Genomic DNA, 20,534 nt, shown 5'->3' on the forward strand with positions numbered 1-20,534 from the left:
TGGTCAGTGTTCCCCTTTGTTGCTGTATTTCATATGATCACGTTCTAAAATACCACAAATTTTATTTGTATTTCTTCATATGCAGATTCAAGGGAACAAACCAGGATATACTATTTTCTCCAGTGAGAGGCCACTGTAAGGGCCTGATCCTGCAAAGACAGACATGAGTAACTACCCTTCATGACTTCTAATCCATAAGAGGTATTTGTTTGCTTGCTTTTGTAAACAATGAATTGTAAATAAGAAGAACAAAGTAAAGAAAGACAAAGAAGAAAATGAAGGTTCTTCTGCTGGTGACAGAATGATGCTAGTTACCCAGTTAGAAACAGGTTATTACATTCAAAGGGCTTCTGGATACACTGCATGCCATCAATATCTTGTACCAGCTCAGCTAGAGGCTTCAGAGATTTAGACGTACTAGTTTTGACAAAGTCCTTTACTACAGCAAGGTGTAAATTATAGGTGTCTGTGTCCAAGTGGAGATGCAACCCCCAAGAGTGTGCAAGTGATGTCTGGACAGCTACCTTCCTTCTGGGGTTTCATTAGGGAAGTGAAGCTTCAAGGTAAATAAACAATCAATCAATCTGTGGTTGGGACATAGGCTTCATGGGTACATTGCTGAAGCAACCTCCACTGGCTGAGATCCTATCTCCTGACTATCCTGTCCCCTTAGCTGGACTTTGCTGCCCAGTTTTGGTTCTTCTTGGCTTTGTGCAGGCCCTATGCCTGAGCAGGGATTGTGCGTACCTTGTTCCTCTGCAACCCCCTCCCCAGACAGACTTTTCACCACTGAGGTCCCTCCAACTGGAAGTATGCTGGTAGAAGATAGGGTTACCAAGGGCTGAATCTACCACATTATCTGTATCTTCTGCCAAACTACAGCAACAGTATCTCATATTATTATTCAGGAGCTGAATTACAAAGCAAAAACTATGCTGTCAAGTGCAGGGAGGTGAAGTTTGGGTGAAGCAACTGGCAGTGGTCTTGTGAAATCAAGTTCAGACGATGTGGGAGCATGAGTGGAGATGCCACTGAGAGATCCAGAAGTATGTTGAACGAATGCTGGCGTGGCCAAGCCAGAGCCATCAGGATAACCCTCACCTTGTCCCGCTTGATCTTTAGGAGGACCTTGTGAACCAAGGGGAGTGATGGGCAGGCATACAGTAGGTGGTCTGCCCATGAGAGCAGGAAGGCATCAGCAAGGTAGTCCCTGCTGAGCTTGTGCAGTGAACAGAATTGATGGCATTTCCTGTTCTGTCTGGTGGCAAACAGAGGCCCCCCCCCCCGCTCCTGGAAGATGACATTTGTGACCTCTGGGTGAAGAGACCATATGTGGTGAGAGGATAAGGACCTGCTGAGGTGACCCAACAGTATGGTCTGGGCTCTCGGGAGATGTGATGCCCCAAGCTGAATGGCGTGTTTCATGCAGGAGCCCCACAGCCGAGGCCTCTTGGCACAAGGCCGAAGATCGAGCTCCTCCCTGTTTGTTGATATGAAACATTGAGGCTTATTGTCCATCACTTTGTACCACTTTGGGGAAGGAACGTATTGTCCGACACTGGTACCACTTTGTCGAAGGAACACCTGGCAAGCCAAGTGTACTGCCCTAAGATCCCTGACATTGATATGCAGGGAGAGTTCTTCCTGGGACCAGTGGCCCTGAGTGCTGAGACTGTAAAGATAGGCTCCCCACCCCAGGTCTGATGCATCCAAAACCAACATTACCAATGGATATAGGGGGGCAAAGGGTATCCCTTTCATTACAGAGCCTAGATCTCTCCACCAAATCATCAAAACTAGGTCAGGTGGCAGAATCTTGAGTCCAAGTGGCATCTACCCAGGGAGTAGACTGACATCAGTCACATCTGTAGGTGTCTGAGTTGTAGCCATGCATACTGCACCACATAGGTACATGCTGCCATGTGAACCAACGGTTTGAGGCAAACCCGGACGGTTGTAAGAGGGTGGGTTGTGACCTGGGAGATCAGGTCCAACATAGTTTGGAGTCTGGCCTCCAGTAAATAGGCCTTGGCCTGGGTGGGGTTGAGCACTGTCCCGATGAACTCTATTCTCTGAACTGGGACAAAAGTTGACATTTTCTCGTTTATTAACAGGCCCAGCACCTGAAAGGTGGCCCATACAATGCCAGTGCTGTGCTGGACTTGAAGCTGTGAGTGGTCTTTGATCAGACAGTTGTCAAGGTATGGAAAGACTTGTATGCCTTGACGTCTGAGGAAGGGTGCAACCGTTGCCATACACTTCATGAAAACCCGTGGGGTTGCTGATAGGCCAAAGGGAAGCACAGTGAAATGGTAGTGGCACTGACCCACCACAAAACTGAGGAATCTCCTGTGTCCATGGAAGATGGAGATGTGGAAATAAGCATCCTTCAAATCAAGTGTGGCTCCTGATGGAGGCCAGGGAGACCACGTAGATTCTCAGTTTTTGTAGATATTTTTGAGGCTACGCAGATCCATGATGGGCCCTAGACCTTCAGGATTAGGAAATATTGGTAGTAAAACCTCTTCCCACTCAAGCCTTGAGGAACCTCCTCCACGGCCCCCACACATAGGAGGGCTTGCACTTCCTGGATGAGAAGCTGCTCTTGAGAAGGATCCCTGAAGAGGGATGGAAAAGGGGGTTGGGAGGGAGGGGTGGAAAAAACTGGAGGGTGGGGCCGACTATTACAGTGCTGAGCATCCAACGTTCCAATGTTTTGTAAGACCACACTGGGCGGAAGGGTGACAGGTAGTCCAAAATCAAAAGGGGGATGGATCCAGAGTCCAGATTGGTATGCTGTCTTCGGGCATACCTTCAAAAGGCCTGCCTGGGCCCATCAGGGTTTATTCATAAGCCTCACTGGGAAGCCGAGGCTTACAATGTTTATAGCCCTTTCCCTTTCTTTTGTAGGGCTCCTGCCTGGCAGGTGCTGGGAATCTGGGAGACTGCTGAGGCCTAAAATGCTTCCTGGAGGCTGGGGTATGTTAATGCCCAGGGTGTGACATCTGACCCTCAAATCTTTGAGGCCGCGCAGCTTGGAGTCCGTTTGTTCGGAGAACAGGGAGGTACCCTCGAAGGGGAGGTCCTGGACAGACTGCTTCACTTTGTGAAAGAGGCTCAATGACTGGAGCCATGAACAGCGCCTCGTGGTCACCCCTGATGCCATCATTCTGGCTGCTGAGCCGGCCACATCCAGAGTTGCCTGGAGGGAGATTCTGGCCACCATCCTCCAGAATGGTCATGAACTCCTGCCTTGACTCCTGTGGCAGCGAGTCCTTAAATTTGGCCATTGAAATCATACCTCCTCAGCAGAGCCTGCTGGTTAGAGATATGTAACTGGAGGCTGCCCATCAAATAAACTTTTCATCCAAACAGGTCCAATCTCTTAGCCTCTTTATTTTTGGGGGTAGCATTTGACTGCCCCATCTGTCCCATTCATTTGTAACTGACACCACCAGGGACTGGTGGGGGGAAGGGGGAATGTGAGTACAGGTACTCAAACCCACTGGCCTGTACACAGTACTACTTCTCAACCCTTTTTGAGGTGGGGGGCAGAGACAAAGGGGTGTGCCCAGTGCCCTGATAGGTCCCAATACTGCCTCATTAACTGGCAGAGTCAATCTGGAGAGAGCCACTGCAGCCAGGATGTCAATTAGGCTGTGTGCAGACTCCTTCAGCTCTCCAGCTTCCAGCCCCAAGTTTGCGTTTCAGGAGCTCTTGATGGGCCCTGAAGTCACCCAATGGGTTAGTGAGGCCTGCAACCACCTTATCCAGGGATAATGAGGAAGAGGACAGTACCGGAAGAGGGACTGCCTCCTCTTCCTGGACCACTTCTGGGACCTCAGTAACGAGGTCAGTACTGGAGTTAGGGTCTGGTGCCGGGTGGGACAAAGCAGTGGCTTGCCTCTCAGACACCACCAAGTCTCAGCTATGTAAAGGGGGTGTCGGTACCAGGGGAAATCCCCACGGGTTCAAATACTGCCACTCTATTGGCCTGTAGCCCAGTGACCAAGCACCGGCTGGGGAGCTGGTACCGAAAGTCCAATGCTTAGGTCAGGTACCAGTACTTCTTCGGCAGGGCGAAGGATTCTGGCTCAGACTCTAAGAAGGATGCTTCCCTCACAGACCATGGCGATGAAGTACCTGCTTCCACCTCCAGGCAATTCTGGGGAACCGGTGACTGATGACGGGTCAGAGACTGCTGTAATGAGACCATGGAGCAGTTTCCTCTGGATGGTGCTGTGATGGAGTTCACCGCCCCTTGATCCCGTCTATACCCGGTAGCCTTGGCAAACAGAGGGTCTTGGGGGTGGGGGGATCAGAAGGGACATCATGTCCTTTGCCTGAACATCATGCCCTCGAAAGCCTCTGGAGTTGAAGGAGCCTGCTCCCAGAAATCGGAGGTGGGTCCTGGACCACACACAGTGCTCTAGGTGGAGTTGCCAGACCAACAGTGGCTCTGGGGAGGACAAGTGGCCCAGCCACTCCCCACTTGTCCCTCTTCTGCACTGGAGAGCACCCTCTCTTGGTATGCTGTTTCTTATGCTTCTTCCTCAGCACTAGGGATGAAGAACAGTGCTGAGAAGAGCATGGTGTTGGTGGACTGTTTCACACAGAAACACAAGTGCTTGGCACCAATTCAGAGCAGCTCAGCTCTGAGGCTGGTCTGAGAGCTGCCTCCATGAGCAAGGCCTTCAGACGCATGTCTGTATCTTTTTGATTGTGTGGTCTGAAGCACCTGCAGATTTGACACTTCTCTTTAAAGTGAGTTTCCTGGAGACACTGTAGACAGCTAGAGTGCAGGTCAGTCACAGGCATGGGCTTGCCACAGGAGGCACACTGCTTGAAGCCCAGGGACCAGGGCATGCCCAACCCCTGGTTGAAAGTCCCTCAATGACAGGGACCACTATTCACACTATATACACTAACTAAGAACTACATACACTAACTACAGTAACTATACAACATACTACAGAGTCCAAACCACTGGGAAAGAAGCCTTCAAAGAGCAAGCAGGATTGGTCCAAGCAACCGTTACAGGCAATAGGAAGGAACTGAGAGGGTGCAGAGCCAGAGGCACTCCTCAGACCAGCGCATGCACATGCAGCTCCAGAGGGGCCTAGAACCGGCCCTATGGACACCACTAAGGGGAAAATCTCCAGCAACTGTGCATGTGGCACAAACATGCACCTAGCATGGCATGGACATGAGCAAGCACTTGAAGAAGGGACTTGGATTTTTTTACCACTCAAAACATTACAGGCGTGCTGGAATCATAGATGATGTGATCTTTGCCAATAATTTTCCCTGGCAACAAGCATGAGAGTTAGGATTTTGGCACTGATTATTTTTAAATAAAATTACATTTGAAAGAAAGGGGGAAAAAGACAATTAAAAAAGAGAATTTCATTTACTTTTCAAAGCCATAAGAAAAAGCACCATTTATGCTTTAGCTTTGCAAGCCTTGACAGTGTTCTCATAAATTATGTACTTGCTGGATTTTGCAGGCAGGTGCATCTTCACATGTGTGAGAACGCGTGATTTTAAACGAGGATTTGAAAACTGATGCAAACAAAAATAACTCTTCAGGGACCACATAATTGGGCTTTGTGCAGAAGCCATCCCTGCAAAAGCCAGAATGCTTTTTACACAAGCTGCAGAGCACAAGAACCGCTCCTTCCTGGTCACTACTATAGTCCATTGGCTCTACTGGCACTCCATTTCCAAGGGATTTTTGTAGTCAGTTAATCTGTACAGTCATGGACCCAGCGGCCACACCCCTGCCGACCGCGAGACCCTCTCCTCCTTACCTGGAGAAAGAAAATATAAAACTGCCAAAAGGAAAGCACTATTTGATTTGTAGGCCTATATTTTCAAAACTTACTAGGGATTTTGGCTGTCTCAACCCTTGCGTGCCCAGCTCCAGACACCTTAAAGGGGGGCCTGATTTTCAGAGGCTGAGTGCATTTTCTGAAAACCAGGCCACTCCAAGTTCTCTAGTTGAGTACCCAAAAATTAAAGAACCTAACGTCACTAGTTACCTTTGAAAATTTAGGTTAATCTTGTTGTCTGATCTTTAGATTATGTATCAATTATATTGATTACTTAAGAATCCCTATTTATGACTTTGAGGGTTGACAGGTTCTTGCCCCAGGATCAGGCCCAGTATTATTCAAATTATTATATAGTTGGGAACCCCGATGTGCACAGTTGCAACACTCACTCTATAGGAACTCTTTTATATTTACAAATATAGTTTCTTAAAACATTTAGCACAGTCACAAACACCCCAACTCAGTAAGGTAGACGGAGATACTACAGAATGTACATTTGCACATCCATATACTCACACCATTCCTTGTAGAACTACCTGAAGTGTTAGCCATTGTCTTTCTCATCACCATCACCTTCCCCATCATCATCAGTCGCCATCATTCTGGCACTTCCTAAGGACTACATCTCTTTCTCCTCCTGCCCCTAGGCTGGGATGCCACTTTTATAATATGTTATGCTGACACTGCTATGCTAGATGCATATTCAGTAGGGGATTTTTCCCCTTTCCCTTATTTGTATTTCCTCACCTTACTAAATGTTGGAGTGGCTTTTTCCTATAGGTTAGTATATCAATGATCTTAACTTATTATCATATATAGCAATTCGTTACCATGGCCCTTTTGTGATTAGGTATCATATTTGTTATTTCTATCCTAACTGGTTATTTCAGTTCTTTCCAAGTTGTGGTGTACCTATTAAGTTTAAAAGGGTATGAACTTATGAAATCCCCTATGCCAACCTGCTTTAATGCATCCTCTATGTTGAAGGTCACAACCATATATGGACCTTATCACCATCTATCTAGCTGAAAGGTCCCAAACGTATGTATGCTAACCTTGCCTTAGCTCAACATACAGGATGTGGCCTGCAGGTCTCTTGTGTTACTGCCAACATATACTCTAATATAACCTATTATAATAAAACAAATAATCAAGCCCATAAGAAAATAAGAAACTTATAAGAAAAGATCTATATAGGCAAACAAACAGGTTAACCTTAGATGTATCTCATGTACCTGTTATGTACATCAGTTCATTGCCAGGACACTTCTGTGGTTGACTCATGTACCTGTGGTCAGAACTTCACCTTAAACTCTATTTTCAGCTCCCCAAATACTTGGGGTTTTCCGTTGGACCGTTTATCTGTGCAAAGTTTATCTGTTCAAAGTGCATTGCCCTCAAGCTTTATGCTAACTTGCTGAAGCTAATAGTTTTACTGGATACAGGCCTGTAGGTTTCTTGCATTACTGGTGAACATAATGCAAAGCAATAAATATAATAAAGGCAAGCTAGCCCACTGAGCTACAGTAGCAGGGGATATAACAAAGGCAAACTAGCCCACTAGGCTACAATCTCTAGCTTTTAATTTTATTTTGTAACATATGTAAAGAAGGTTTCAGAGTAGCAGCCGTGTTAGTCTGTATTCGCAAAAAGAAAAGGAGTACTTGTGGCACCTTAGAGATGAACAAATTTATTTGAATATAAGCTTTCGTGAGCTACAACTCACTTCATCGGATGTAAAGAAGACAGTCTAGTGAATTAGAGAATGGTACATCTAGCTTTACTTCCTAATTACAGGAGTACATGAAAAGAGATATAAATAAAATATCCCAATTCCTCTTTAGCCATGTCTTCTTTTTAATTATCTGCAGATCAGCCACGACTAATGATTTGGTTCTGAGACAAACAGTTTTACTGAATAATTTTTAGCCACACAGAAAAATCATTGATTTTTTTCCCCAAGTTTTACATCATTGACATTGGATAGAAAAGGAAAAAGCAGCAGCTTACCTATAACATGTATCTGAGATTATATTGCTTTGAGAACCCCAATTTGGGCATTTCTAGTGTTTTTAGTGTTTAAAGCCCCAGTGCTGCATACCCACAAGTAACTTTATCCATGTGAATAGTCCCTTTGAGTATAGTTACTCATGTGCATAGTGTTTACAGGATTGGGTCTCAAGGTACCAAACAATTCTATTCAGCACATTTACCAAGTAATAGAAGACAATGTTCTTACCTTTTATATATAAAATTATTCCACTCTGAATAAAATTAAAATTATTTTTGCATCTATTTGAGTATATTTTTAGGACCAAATCCTGTAAATTAGTACACACAGACAGATTCTTATATCTGCCCCAGGCTCCACACAACCATCTACCCACCATGGATCGGTTTTCCAGGAACATGGCTTTAAACTGTGGGTCAAGTAACAAGTCCTTGATCAGGAAGCTTGATTATACATTTCACATTATCCTGCATGTTAGACACATTAAGGGTGAAACAGTTCGCAAATAACTAACACTGACTTGTGGCTTCCAACAGTCCAGGTAGTAGAGTTCCAAAATATTTCAAGTTATTGTTTCTTATCCTATTAGCATCTGATCCTACTCCTTCTGAACTACTCTTTGGGAAGCCTCCCGTTGATTTAAAGAGGGAAGAAAATAACCCACTAGTTTCCATTGTCATGAAATCTTATATGAGGCCAAGATCACATAAATCCAGATCTTAGAGCTATGCAGGTAGTGAACAAAGAAAGCATATGTTGTTACTGAATTTAGTCACTGATGCATTTTGCTGAGTTACTGTGCGTAACTATGTTATCAAATCAGGTAAAAAAATGTAGTGCTGTATGAAGTCACTTATCACATATATTCAGTCCAGCTGCAGATCCATGAAACCTACCTCCACAAGCCTGCTGGTGTGTTCTTGAAATATAGCAGCATATTCCTTTATTTCCTTTTCTCTTCCATTTTTAGCAGCCTCAATGAGAACTAGAAGTGGAACAGTGGTATCCAAGAAGGAGTCTGAGACATGATCTATAATAGCTTTCCGAAGCTGAAAAATAAAGCATCATCTTCCTCTCAGCAGATTATATTATACTCTGTATTATAGACCACTACAGTAATTATAAAAACGATCATAGTTGAATAAGATCAATATACAGTAATTGCAATCTGAACTATAAATTATCAGTACTTCTATGAATTTCTTTGTATCCTATAAAAAGGGCAGTATACAAATGGAAATTATTGAAGCTACATGTCCATATCTTCTACATCATATATTTTCATAACCGTAAAATTACCCAGATGTTTTCTACCTTGTTTCAGGTCAAAAAATATATTTTGATTAGCTAAATTGTATGTGGCATGGTAATTATACCAATGAGATCACTGATAAGAACATCTGATAATAGATTAATACAGCAAGGAGAATAATAAACAAATCTGATGTCCAATTTTCTCCATTTGCATGAATTGTTCTTCAACTTCCATCTTAAATTATTAAACAAGTGTAGCATTCCAGTACAAATTAGTTCTCTTAAATTAGATTTCCTATAATCTTATAACTGACCTTTGGGAAATTACTCAGAGGATATTTTCTAGGTTCTAAATCTAAATGAGTTCATTGTAATCATACACTCTAGGAAGTACACAAATCAAAGCATTACATGGAATATAATTAACATTATCAATTGTATTAAGTTCCCCAGTGCAAAATATGTACTTATTTGTTCTAGCCCATTTATCAGTACATATAAAAATGCTGATACTAATCTAGAAGACGCTGATTGTAACAGAAAATAAAAGCATCTTAAAAGTAATATTGAAGTGAAAAGGCACTAATTGGTTTGCTCCCAAAGGAAAATATTTTTACATATCATTTTAGTTCCAATGTCCCTCTGTGAAAAAGCTCAGTGCAGGTAAGCACTCCTACGGTTAGGCAGATATGAAAAAACAAAGCCTTTCTGATGTTACTCTCCCTTTATATGGGGAAATCTGTGCTTGCAAGGCAAGCTTTGGATACAGATTCTACTACTTAGATAAGTATTTTCCAATCTAAAGTCCTCATCAGATACCTAAAGTCAAAGAAAAGCATCCAATTGACTTCAATAGGCATTGAGTCAGACTCTGACATTCCTGAAAAACATTGTTCAAGCCATTTTTGGAACTTTTTGCAAATCTATTTTAAACTAGCTTATCACATAATATACATTATAAGATCCCAGATCAATGGGATGCTACACAGACATAATGTCTACACTGCACACTAAGCTCTGGTTCTCATTCAGGTTTTAGCCCAAGCCCCTCTTCCTTCCACACACAAATCAGTCTGATCCAGGTCAGGAAGCACTCATGACTCGGGTCCTAGGACCCAGCTACGGGGGAGGATCAGACCCCAAGTCCTGCTGTGACTTGGCTAAGCCCTGTGTCATAAATATAAAGGGAAGGGTAACCACCTTTCTGTATACAGCGCCATAAAATCCCTTCTGGCCAGAGGCAAAATCCTTTCACCTGTAAAGGGTTAAGAAGCTAAGGTAACCCTGCTGGCACCTGACCCAAAATGGCCAATGAGGTGACAAAATTCTTTCAAATCTGGAGGTGGGGGGGAACAAAGGGTTTAGTCTGTCTGTGTGTGCTTTTGCCGGGAACAGATCAGGAATGTAAGCCTTACAACTCCTGTTAAGTTAGTAAGTAATCTAGCTAGAAAATGCGTTAGATTTCCTTTTGTTTAATGGCTTGTAAAATAAGCTGTGCTGGAGGGAATGTATATTCCTGTTTTTGTGTCTTTTTGTAACTTAAGGTTTTGCCTAGAGGGACTCTCTATGTTTTGAATCTGATTACCCTGTGAGGTATTTACCATCCTGATTTTACAGAGGTGATTCTTTTACCTTTTCTTTAATTAAAATTCTTCTTTTAAGAACCTGATTGCTTTTTCATTGTTCTTAAGATCCAAGGGTTTGGGTCTGTGTTCACCTGTACAAATTGGTGAGGATATTATTATCAAGCCTTCCCCAGGAAAGGCAGTGTAGGGCTTGTGGGGATATTTTGAGGGAAGACCGTCTCCAAGTGGTCTTTTTCCCTGTTCTTTGTTTAAAACACTTGGTGGTAGCAGCATACTGTTCAAGACAAGGCAAAGTTTGACCTTGGGGAAGTTTTTAACCTAAGCTGGTAAGAACAAGCTTAGGGGGTCTTTCATGCAGGTCCCCACATCTATACCCTAGAGTTCAGAGTGGGGAAGGAACCTTGACACCCTGTCATTCTGCAGCTTGAATGCAGATCAAGCAACAGACCCCAGTCAGAAGGACTGCCTAGTGCAGCATGGGCACGTTAGCATGGCTGTGAATCCTGGGTCTAGAAATTGTACACACAGGTTTACAATGCAGTGGAGCTGCTCAAGCATGTGCTTGGAAACACTGAGTCCACAAACCCAAGTTCTACAGACCCCTGATGTACGATACATCTACTCTGCGTACTTCTTTTGGTGGCATGTAATGTACATACTCGGGTTACCCCCCAGCATGCGTACAAATAGCAGTGTAGCTGGCATAACACAGCTTAGGCGAGTAAAAACATGTCCAAAGGATCAGGATGGGGATGGGAGGTAATAAGCCCCTATATAAGACAAAGTCCCGAATGTCAGGACTGTCCCTATAAAATCAAGACATCTGGTCACCCTACACTGTCTCCCCATTGCCAGAGCTGCCTTCTGCTATTTGAAAAGAGTCCGGAAACGGGAAAGGTTTCTGGTGGCTTTCCCCAGAAAGAATCTTGTAGCAGGGAGCTTCTGAAAACTTTCCCTACTGCTTCCCCCCATCAGAGCCTTTCACTGACACATACCACAGCGTGGATGCAGCCTGCTTTTCACTTCAATGTGTAGCTTCACACACACACGCTACACGCCACCACAATCAGTGTGTCATGTAGAGGTAGCCTTGATGTGCAGTGTCAACATACACATAGGGGTCCAGCTTAGCAGATCCCAATGCGGTATTAGAGTCTCCATTTGCACATTCAGCACCTACCTACATTGGTTTATATTCCAGTTTAACAACTCAGAAAGGGAGAGTAAGAGTTTCAACAACAAGAGCAAAATACATGTAGACCCCTATCCTGCAAAAACACATGCTTGACTTTAGTCATGTGGCTAGTGCCATTGAAGTCAGTGAAGTCATCTCTTTAAAATTAAGCATGTCTGTATGTCTTTGTAGGATTAGGGTCTAAGATATTGCTATTCCAATTAAATACACACCAATCTACTTCATTATTTTCTTTATGAAGGGAGAGGTCCTGAACTTGCCAAATTTCATTACAATACTAACATAAAAAAGACACAGCAGCACTGTACCCATGGATGCTGTTTCATTTTCTCTGACAGATTTGTTTTGGCTCAGGTAACAGCCAAATCAGGAAATGCCATCTAAAAATGTGTGTATTACTTAAATTTCCACTCATTTTACTGCATTTCACTTGCATTGAACTAATGTATTCACAGGACAACCTGATTCTGCACCTATTCAAGTCAAAGACAAAACTCCCACTGATTTCAACAGGAGCAGGCCCTTTACAGCAGGCCCTTTGGAGCTTGTCAGATAATATTTTAATAGATGCACAGTTCATTCTACCATGTGATGCTGCACAAGAATACCATAAATGCCAAATTGCATACTAAGGCCCCAGTCCTGCATAACACAGATACCTGCATCTGTACAGAGTTTCACCACAGTTCCATTTTAGAAACAGGTACTATAATAACCCCGTCAATGCATAACATATCTGTAGCATCCAGAAAGTTAAAGCCAGCTTTCTAATCAACACTTTATTTTATCTCCTGTTGCATAATTCTTCTCTTTAGCTGTTTATTGATTGATTGGCTTAATTAATCTTTCATATATGGAGATTTTAGTTCTTGCTATATTTTGATTCTGAGGAACTCTCTATCCTGAAATTCAGCAAAATGAAGCAGTTACTTTTAAGAGAACAGAGCCACTGCCATGCCTTTTGTTGTGGTGTATAAAACTATGAAATATTGTTGCTGTGCTTTACTTTTGCTGAGTTATGTATGGTGCTTGGATTTTAGAAACATAGTTCTTATAGCAACGCAGAAAGAAAGGAAACAAAATAATGGAAAAACAAGGAAAGGGATAAAAAGGTGAAGAGAAGGGAAGGGGAAAAGACCGAAAGGCAAAGTCCAGAAAATTATTTTGTGGTGTCTAAAGCAGTATCAATTTCTCTTCAACATGATCATAGCAAGCAATTTTTTCTATACCTTAAGGGGTCTGTTTCTAACTCTTACCACCTATGAGGCAGAATCCCATGAACTACATTATAATATTGGCAGAAAGGCAAGCAGACAGACAAAGAAGAACAGGCACAATCATGGTGGTGATTGTTACTGGGACAGTAAATGTATCATATTATATAGTGAAAAGGAAAGATGTGGCAGACGCTATAAGCAGGAGGCGGAGGGGTGACTTTTGGCAAACTTTTTTATTGCTGTTGTTTACGGTGTAAGGTTTTCCCCCTTATGAAGTATTTGGTGACCGAAGCGTCACAGGAGGCAAAAATTAAGATATAGAAAAGTATACTTTATAAAATCTGTGGGTATACTGTCCTCAGAAGGTAAAGAAGGAATCTCAGCATGTGTGTGTGATGCTGTTAGAACCAATGTTGTGATGAGTATGGAAAACTGCTTTCTCACATGCAATGTTGGCAAAAGACCTGAAATAAACAGAGTAATTATTAGTGAGGAAATCTCTTTTCCCTGTTTCAAAAGGACATTGGCAATTAAATCTGCACTGTGTGCAGAAAAGCTATCAGTAGATAAGAGAAGGGCACAGACATGGGAACATCTGCCCTAAGATCCCTTCCAGAAAATAACTAAACAATAACCGTAGGCAAAACATCTGGGCAAAGCATAACAGATCATCCACAAGTACAATGGGAAAGAGCTGGGATGGGAGTATTAACACTGGCAATATTTCAAGATACATAGGAATCAGTATGCCATCATCCCTTCCTTTAAAACGTATACAGCTCTGCTAGTGAGGGAAGCACTGATCTAGGGTACACTGCACACAAATAACTAAATTATGAAAGTGCCATGAACATCTATGGCACCATACACATTTACAAATAATAATAAATAAAAGCCACAGGAAATATATTAAAATATTTTAACATGTTTAGAAATTCCTGGAATATACAATTCCAAAATGAGAGATACCCACTTTTGAATCCGTCCTTCCCTATTTTGTTTTTTCACTGAAGTTGGGCTTGTGGGATGGCTCATGATGTCCTACCAGCTAACTGGTGACTGGACCAATGTGTCTATGATGGACATGTGTGCTGTACTCTACATCACCTCATTAAAGCTAGTTTCAAACATAACTTCACTGTGTTGCCTTCATAAAATTTTGTGTGAAGTTGAAGCACCAAAATGATGGAAGCTGTAGAACACTAGAATATTTCATTACTCATGGGACAGAGTACACTATGGCCCTGATCTTGCCAGTTGAGTCATGTGGACCGAAAACCAGCTACTGGAGAAGTCCTAATTCCATATTTCATTTGGTCTTGTAGACCCTGAAATATCTTATGAAAACTACAGAAACAAACCAGAAAGTAATTATTTTTATCCACTTCGTAGGAGCATTGTGAGCCATAATTAATGTTTGTCAAGTGCTATAATTGAAAAAAATTATTAAAGCCACACATTAGCAGAGGTAGGAATAGAACTCAAGATTTCATGCCTTCCAGCTCCAGCCTTATTCCTCCACACAGTGTGGTCACAAGGTAGACAGCACCATGAACCTCCTCCTCAAGCAGTTCTTATGCAACTCATAAGTATTAATATTCAAGCAAAAATGGCTTTTCAAGATTTGTTTTGAGGGTAAATTCAGACAGATGAGAATAAGATATGTGAAATTTCATCAATCCTGTACAAAATTTCATAAAATCACTCCAAATTTCCAAATGCCATAAGAAGCAAATTTCTGTAAAAATTATACATTTATATGCATATATATATATATATGCACCCAGATCCACTTCTGGGGCCTTATTCATAGTCTTGGACCTTTGGGGGGTTACATATTTCTAACAACATTATAAATGCTCTGGATGAGAATTCCTCTCTCTTTTTAAAATTATAATATCAAAAGCAGGATATCAAAAGCAGGAAAAATTGTATTTAGATAAATATGCTTTCCCATCATTTTGTCCCCAAGTTCTTTACCTGTCTGCGAAGGTTTCTTGTCTTCTTGCACATATTATCTATTGCAATATTCAGGGCATTACTCCTCTCTTTCTTGTCAGCCTGAAACAAACATTATAGAAAACAAAACTGTTACGTATACAGTGACTATTTAACATCTTTTAACAATTTCTCTCTCTCTGTGACCCCAATCCAGAAATGCACCTAAGCACATGGATAACTAACTATGTGCTTAAATGCGATTAAGGTCAATGGGACTTAAACATGTGCTTAAGTGTTTTGCTGAATAGAGATGGGTTTGCATGTGTGCAAACCACCAGCTTACATTTTCAAGCATCAACGGCTAGTGTCATATAGCATTCAATATGATGAATACACACTTTGCTTATATTAAGTGGAAAAAAGATTACATAGATATCATATTTTTTATACTTTGAACTGTTGTACTATTGCTTTTTCAATGTTGCGATACATTCCACATGACATTAGAAGCACAGCACCGAATGTCCACTTCATTATCACCACACCTATGTAAACATTTTGTTCTCTCATAGCAAGCAGTTTAAAAGGGCCAGGCACACATGATACAGTTTGATAGCTTTTAAGTTGTTTTAATCTACAGTATTTTTAATAATTCTATAGAACTGCACTGGTGAGTTGTTAAATGTAAAAGATGTGCAGTGTAAATTCCATTTATGTAATCTGTGCAAATTAGAAACACCTTTCATCTGACAGCACATAATGAAAAAATCATCGGAACATAGAAGATATGGAAAAAGCCTTGCGATACTTTAGAGGGTACTGTGTGTGTCAGCTTCACACTTTTAGTATAGCGGTATTCTCGTTTTTGTTCTTCAAACTATTGCTGCTAATGCAAAATGGTTGGGTTATTATTAACGTCTGAAATTAGTAGTTGATATTTTTACTGTCTTAGCCAACAGTTACTCTATATAATTTTACTCCTAGTTTATTTTGTCTAACAATTATGTCATATTATATATTTAAGACAACAGATACAGTATGTAAGGTTGCAAGTAGTCTTATGAAATTTATTTCTCTAAAGGAATTTGACGTAGTTTACCAATCAAAGTTGTATTGTTCTAGTCCAAAAGAAAGACACACATGTATTTTCCCTACTCAGTTACTTAAAGTGAGCTGTAGCTCACGAAAGCTTGTGCTCTAATAAATTGGTTCTAAGGTGCTCCAAGTCCTCCTTTTCTTTTTGCAGATACAGACACGGCTGCTACTCTGAAACCTTAAAACATCATGAATACAGGTTTCCTACCATATGTGAAATATTTCAAGATACAGGGACAGACTCTGATTGATGTCAGTGGAGCTACACCAATGTATACCAGCTGAGATTCTGAACCATAGTGTTAGCACATTAGCAACTCCATTTTATGTGGACCTAGTTGAAACTATCTCACTTTGAAAAATGGTACGAAGCATTTTCATTAAACTTTCTTAAAAAGAAGTTTGTTTCTCTATATTTATATAACCTGATTATAAATACACATATACCGCTGTATATGATATATATGATAATCCAACAGTGTATATACATACAAATAGATACATTTTCTATTACAAAAGAAGATCTGCCAATAGAAAAAAAGCACAATGCTTAATCAGTTTGGTACAGAAGAATGGAAATGAGAGGAAGAAAGTTTAGGGAAGCCTATTAGGATCAAGTCCTACTACTTTAAATGTTGTCACTGGATGTGACAAATGCCTTGAAATAACGGTCATATTCTCCACTGATTGAAAGGAACAATTCTTTCTCTTTCCAGTATAAATAATCTATATTAGGGCTGTCTTTGACATTTTTCATTATTTCGAGCTATTGCAGCAGCCTCACAATCAGAGTCTACAATCTTCATAAAGAGTGAATGATCAAAGGTAGCTACAATGCCATAGAAGTAATGTAACTAGATGCTCATATCAATACCTGTGTAGGTACAAAGAAAATAATGATTCCTGTACTGCATTTAGCAATGCCACAATCAGCCCTGGCAGCAAAATTAATCCTTTCCTAACTGCTAGTTAAAAAGAACCAATAAAAACATTTTGAATGGTATTTAACTCAGCACATAGCTATGCATTTGCCAACTAAAGGGTGCAATAGCACATGACCACATCCTTTAAAGATTTATATAGAGAGGTGATTTTTTTTAAGGAGACAGAATCAATGTCAAGTATTGGGATTTCTGAACTTTTCCAGTAGGATGTAATGTCAGAGGTGGTGAGTAATGATGTAAACTGGCTCCTACGATCACCTAGTTCTCTGATGCAGCTACAGCTAAATATCCTCCTCCATCGAAGAGATGGCATAAAAACAGTACATCTAAAGAAAGTCCTTTATTTGTGAATTTACTGTCATGGGCAATGTCTGTTAAGCTAAGATAACTCTACATAAATTACTCTTCACCTTGCTTACTGCAAGGCTAAACAAATTATAAAATGCAGCTTCTGATTAACTTTATTTAGGTAACATGCATGGATATGTTCAAACTAATAAATCATCTTTCTCCAGTAGAAGAAAATTCTATTACTGCTAGGATAAATCCTTTATTTAAAAGTGTGACTTCTCACCTTACACAGTATTTCAAAACTGGGTGCTAATACTATTACAGTATGTGGGAGACACAAAGGTGAGCGTAGGAAAAGCCTTAAACATAAGGGCCCTTCTACAATGACGACTGCCCTTTAGCAACCCCAATTCATCCCCAGAGTAGGCACTTCCTAGGCACTAAATGAACCAGAGGTCCTATGTAAAAAAAAAGGATCAGGTAATTAAAGGCTGTATCATAATGCATGTGTACAAAACCACCAAAGCTAACCAAACATTGTATGGGCGATGTTCATTCTGACATTTTCTTAGTTGAAAGTACTTGACTTCACAGAACCATAAAAATGTAGGGCAGGAAGAGACCTCGAGGAGTCATCTAGTCCATTGCCTCTCACCTATGCAAGACCAAGGATACTTAGACCATCCCTGACAAATGTTTGTCTAAATCGTTGTTGAAGACAGGAATTCCACACTCTCCCTTGGTAACTTGTTCAAGTACATAACTATCCCTATAGTTAGGAAAAACTTTCTAATATCTAACCTAATCTTTCTAAAGACTGAATTGAGTGCTTCTTGCCCTACCTTCAGTGGACATGGAGAACAACTGATCAAATATATTAAGGGCTGTTATAAAGAGGACAGTGAACACTTATCAGGTACCCCCTCACTCTTCTTTTCTCAAACCTAATCATACCCAAATTTTTTAACTTTTCTTCAGAAATCATGTTTTCTACTTTTTTTTTTTGCTTCCCCCCATTTAACAACGTTTCTTAAAATTTCTTACCTAAAACTGGACACAATACTCTAGCTGAGATATCACCAGTGCCAAGTAGAGTGGAACAATTCTCTCTTGTGTCTTATCTGTGACACTCCTGTTAATAAACTCCAAAATACTAGCCTTTTCTGCAACTGAATCATGTTATTGATTTATATTAAATCTGTGACCCACTATATCTACCAGTTCCTTTTCTGAAGTACTGCTGCCTAGCCAGTTATTCCCCATTATGCATTTGTGCATCTGATTTTTCATTACTAAGTATAAGTCTTTCTTGATTTCATCTTATTGATTTCTGAATAATTCTTCCTTTTGAATTCTAATCCTGTCCTCTAAAGTGCTTGCAATCCCTCCCAGCTTGCTGTCAGCAACAAAATTTACAAGCATACTCTCCACTCAATTACTGAAGTCCTTTTTAATAGTTAACTTTGTATTTCCTAATTTTGTATGTCTTAGTTTACTGATGAGAGCAGCCTTAACTAACATTAAATGAAGTTTTTGCTGGTGAATTTCCTTAGGGTTTTTTTGTTTTTTAATAGGCAGAATTTTTTTCCCTTAGGTGCTTGGCAAGAGCTCACCTGAGCATGGTGCAACATGGAGCAGGTTCACCAGAGGTTTACAAAATAACAAATTAACACTGAACTCAAAGTAGCTACTGGGCATTAAAGTTCTTAATATAAGCAATAGTTCTTTACAGAGATTGAAAGCAAATATTTTCAAGGTTAGGCCCCTGACCAGGCCAGATAACTTGATTAGTGCAATAAAGGCTTCATTCCCTATCCTAGCTTCACTCAAAATTTGCCCCTGATAGAAGCAGCTAGCCATTTTTATCTGGCCTGCTGGTCTCTGTCTGGATTGGTCTCTGTCTGCTTCTGGCCTTTCTAGGTGCTGGAGGACCAGTTCTTGCAGGTTCTGCCTGCAGCTGATCACGGGAGGCCTCAGGAGGCAATACTTAAAGTCTGAACTTGCTGCTTTTTCCTTCTAGCAGGATACCTTCCTGGGGGCGGGGCGGGGCGAGGTGCAACAAGGCAGTGTCGTCTCTGATGGGGCAGCAAATGCCTGGTACACCATCATAGTGCTGTTTACAGATCAATGTTGTCTTCAAAGTACATTTTATTGCCATTGTTATCTTTGTGAAGCTCCGTATTTTACAACTCAATGCCATGTTGACCAATGTATTGAAAATATTTAAATTATAGTGTAGTCAAACAAAACATGTTTAATGAAACTTCAGTTTTACTGTAAACTGGAAATGACTTTTTTGAAACTGTGTAACAGAAAATTGAGCTATAATTCAGCTATAATTCCTTGCTTTTTTGAAAAGGTAAATATTCACAAAGCCATAGCCTCAACTTTGTAAGAAGCAAACAAACAAATATAATTGAAAATGAGCTGGAATTTTCATGTAACCCTTTTTTAAAAAAGAAAACTAACGATTACCTTTAGCAAAGAAATGGTGTAAGTTACCACAGTACAAAGTCAGAAGCCATGCTGGCACATGATGGCATATATCACATTGGTAGATGTGCAGGTGAACGAGCCTCTGATAGTGTGGCTGATGTGACTAGGCCCTATGATGGTGTCCCCGAATAGATATGTGGACACAGTTGACAACAAGCTTTGTTGCAAGGATAGGTTCCTGGGTTAGTGGTTCTGTTGTGTGGTGTGTGGTTGCTGGTGAGTATTTGCTTCAGGTTGGGGGGCTGTCTATAAGCAAGGACTGGCCTGTCTCCCAAGATCTGTGAGAGTGATGGGTCATCCTTCAGGATAGGTTGTAGATCCTTGATGATGCGTTGGAGAGGTTTTAGTTGGGGGCTGAAGGTGATGGCTAATGGCGTTCTGTTATTTTCTTTGTTGGGCCTGTCCTGTAGTATTCTCCTGGCTCTGTCAATCTGTTTCTTCACTTCAGCAGGTGGGTATTGTAGTTGTAAGTACGCTTGATAGAGATCTTGTAGGTGTTTGTCTCTGTCTGAGGGGTTGGAGCAAATGTGGTTGTATTGTAGAGCTTGGCTGTAGACAATGGATCATATGGTGTGGTCTGGATGAAAGCTGGAGGCATGTAGGTAAGTATAGCGGTCAGTAGGTTTCCGGTATAGGGTGGTGTTTATGTCACCATCACTTATTAGAACCA

The 20,534-nt window shown here is 41.1% G+C and overlaps 1 protein-coding gene across 1 annotated transcript in view; it reads right to left on the bottom strand.

The window, feature by feature from the left end:
- CTNNA3 (catenin alpha 3) overlaps nt 1-20,534 on the bottom strand; it is a 909,177-nt gene that overhangs the window by 404,132 nt on the left and 484,511 nt on the right. Inside the window, exons 8-9 of the mRNA XM_077821324.1 lie at nt 15,078-15,158; nt 8,742-8,894 (exon numbers count right to left, since the gene is read on the bottom strand). Of these exons, the coding sequence (XP_077677450.1) occupies nt 8,742-8,894; nt 15,078-15,158 (234 nt within the window). The remainder of the gene's footprint in view (nt 1-8,741; nt 8,895-15,077; nt 15,159-20,534) is intronic.

This window comes from Eretmochelys imbricata, chromosome 7, assembly GCF_965152235.1.
Source record: "Eretmochelys imbricata isolate rEreImb1 chromosome 7, rEreImb1.hap1, whole genome shotgun sequence".
Lineage (NCBI taxonomy): Eukaryota > Metazoa > Chordata > Testudines > Cheloniidae > Eretmochelys > Eretmochelys imbricata.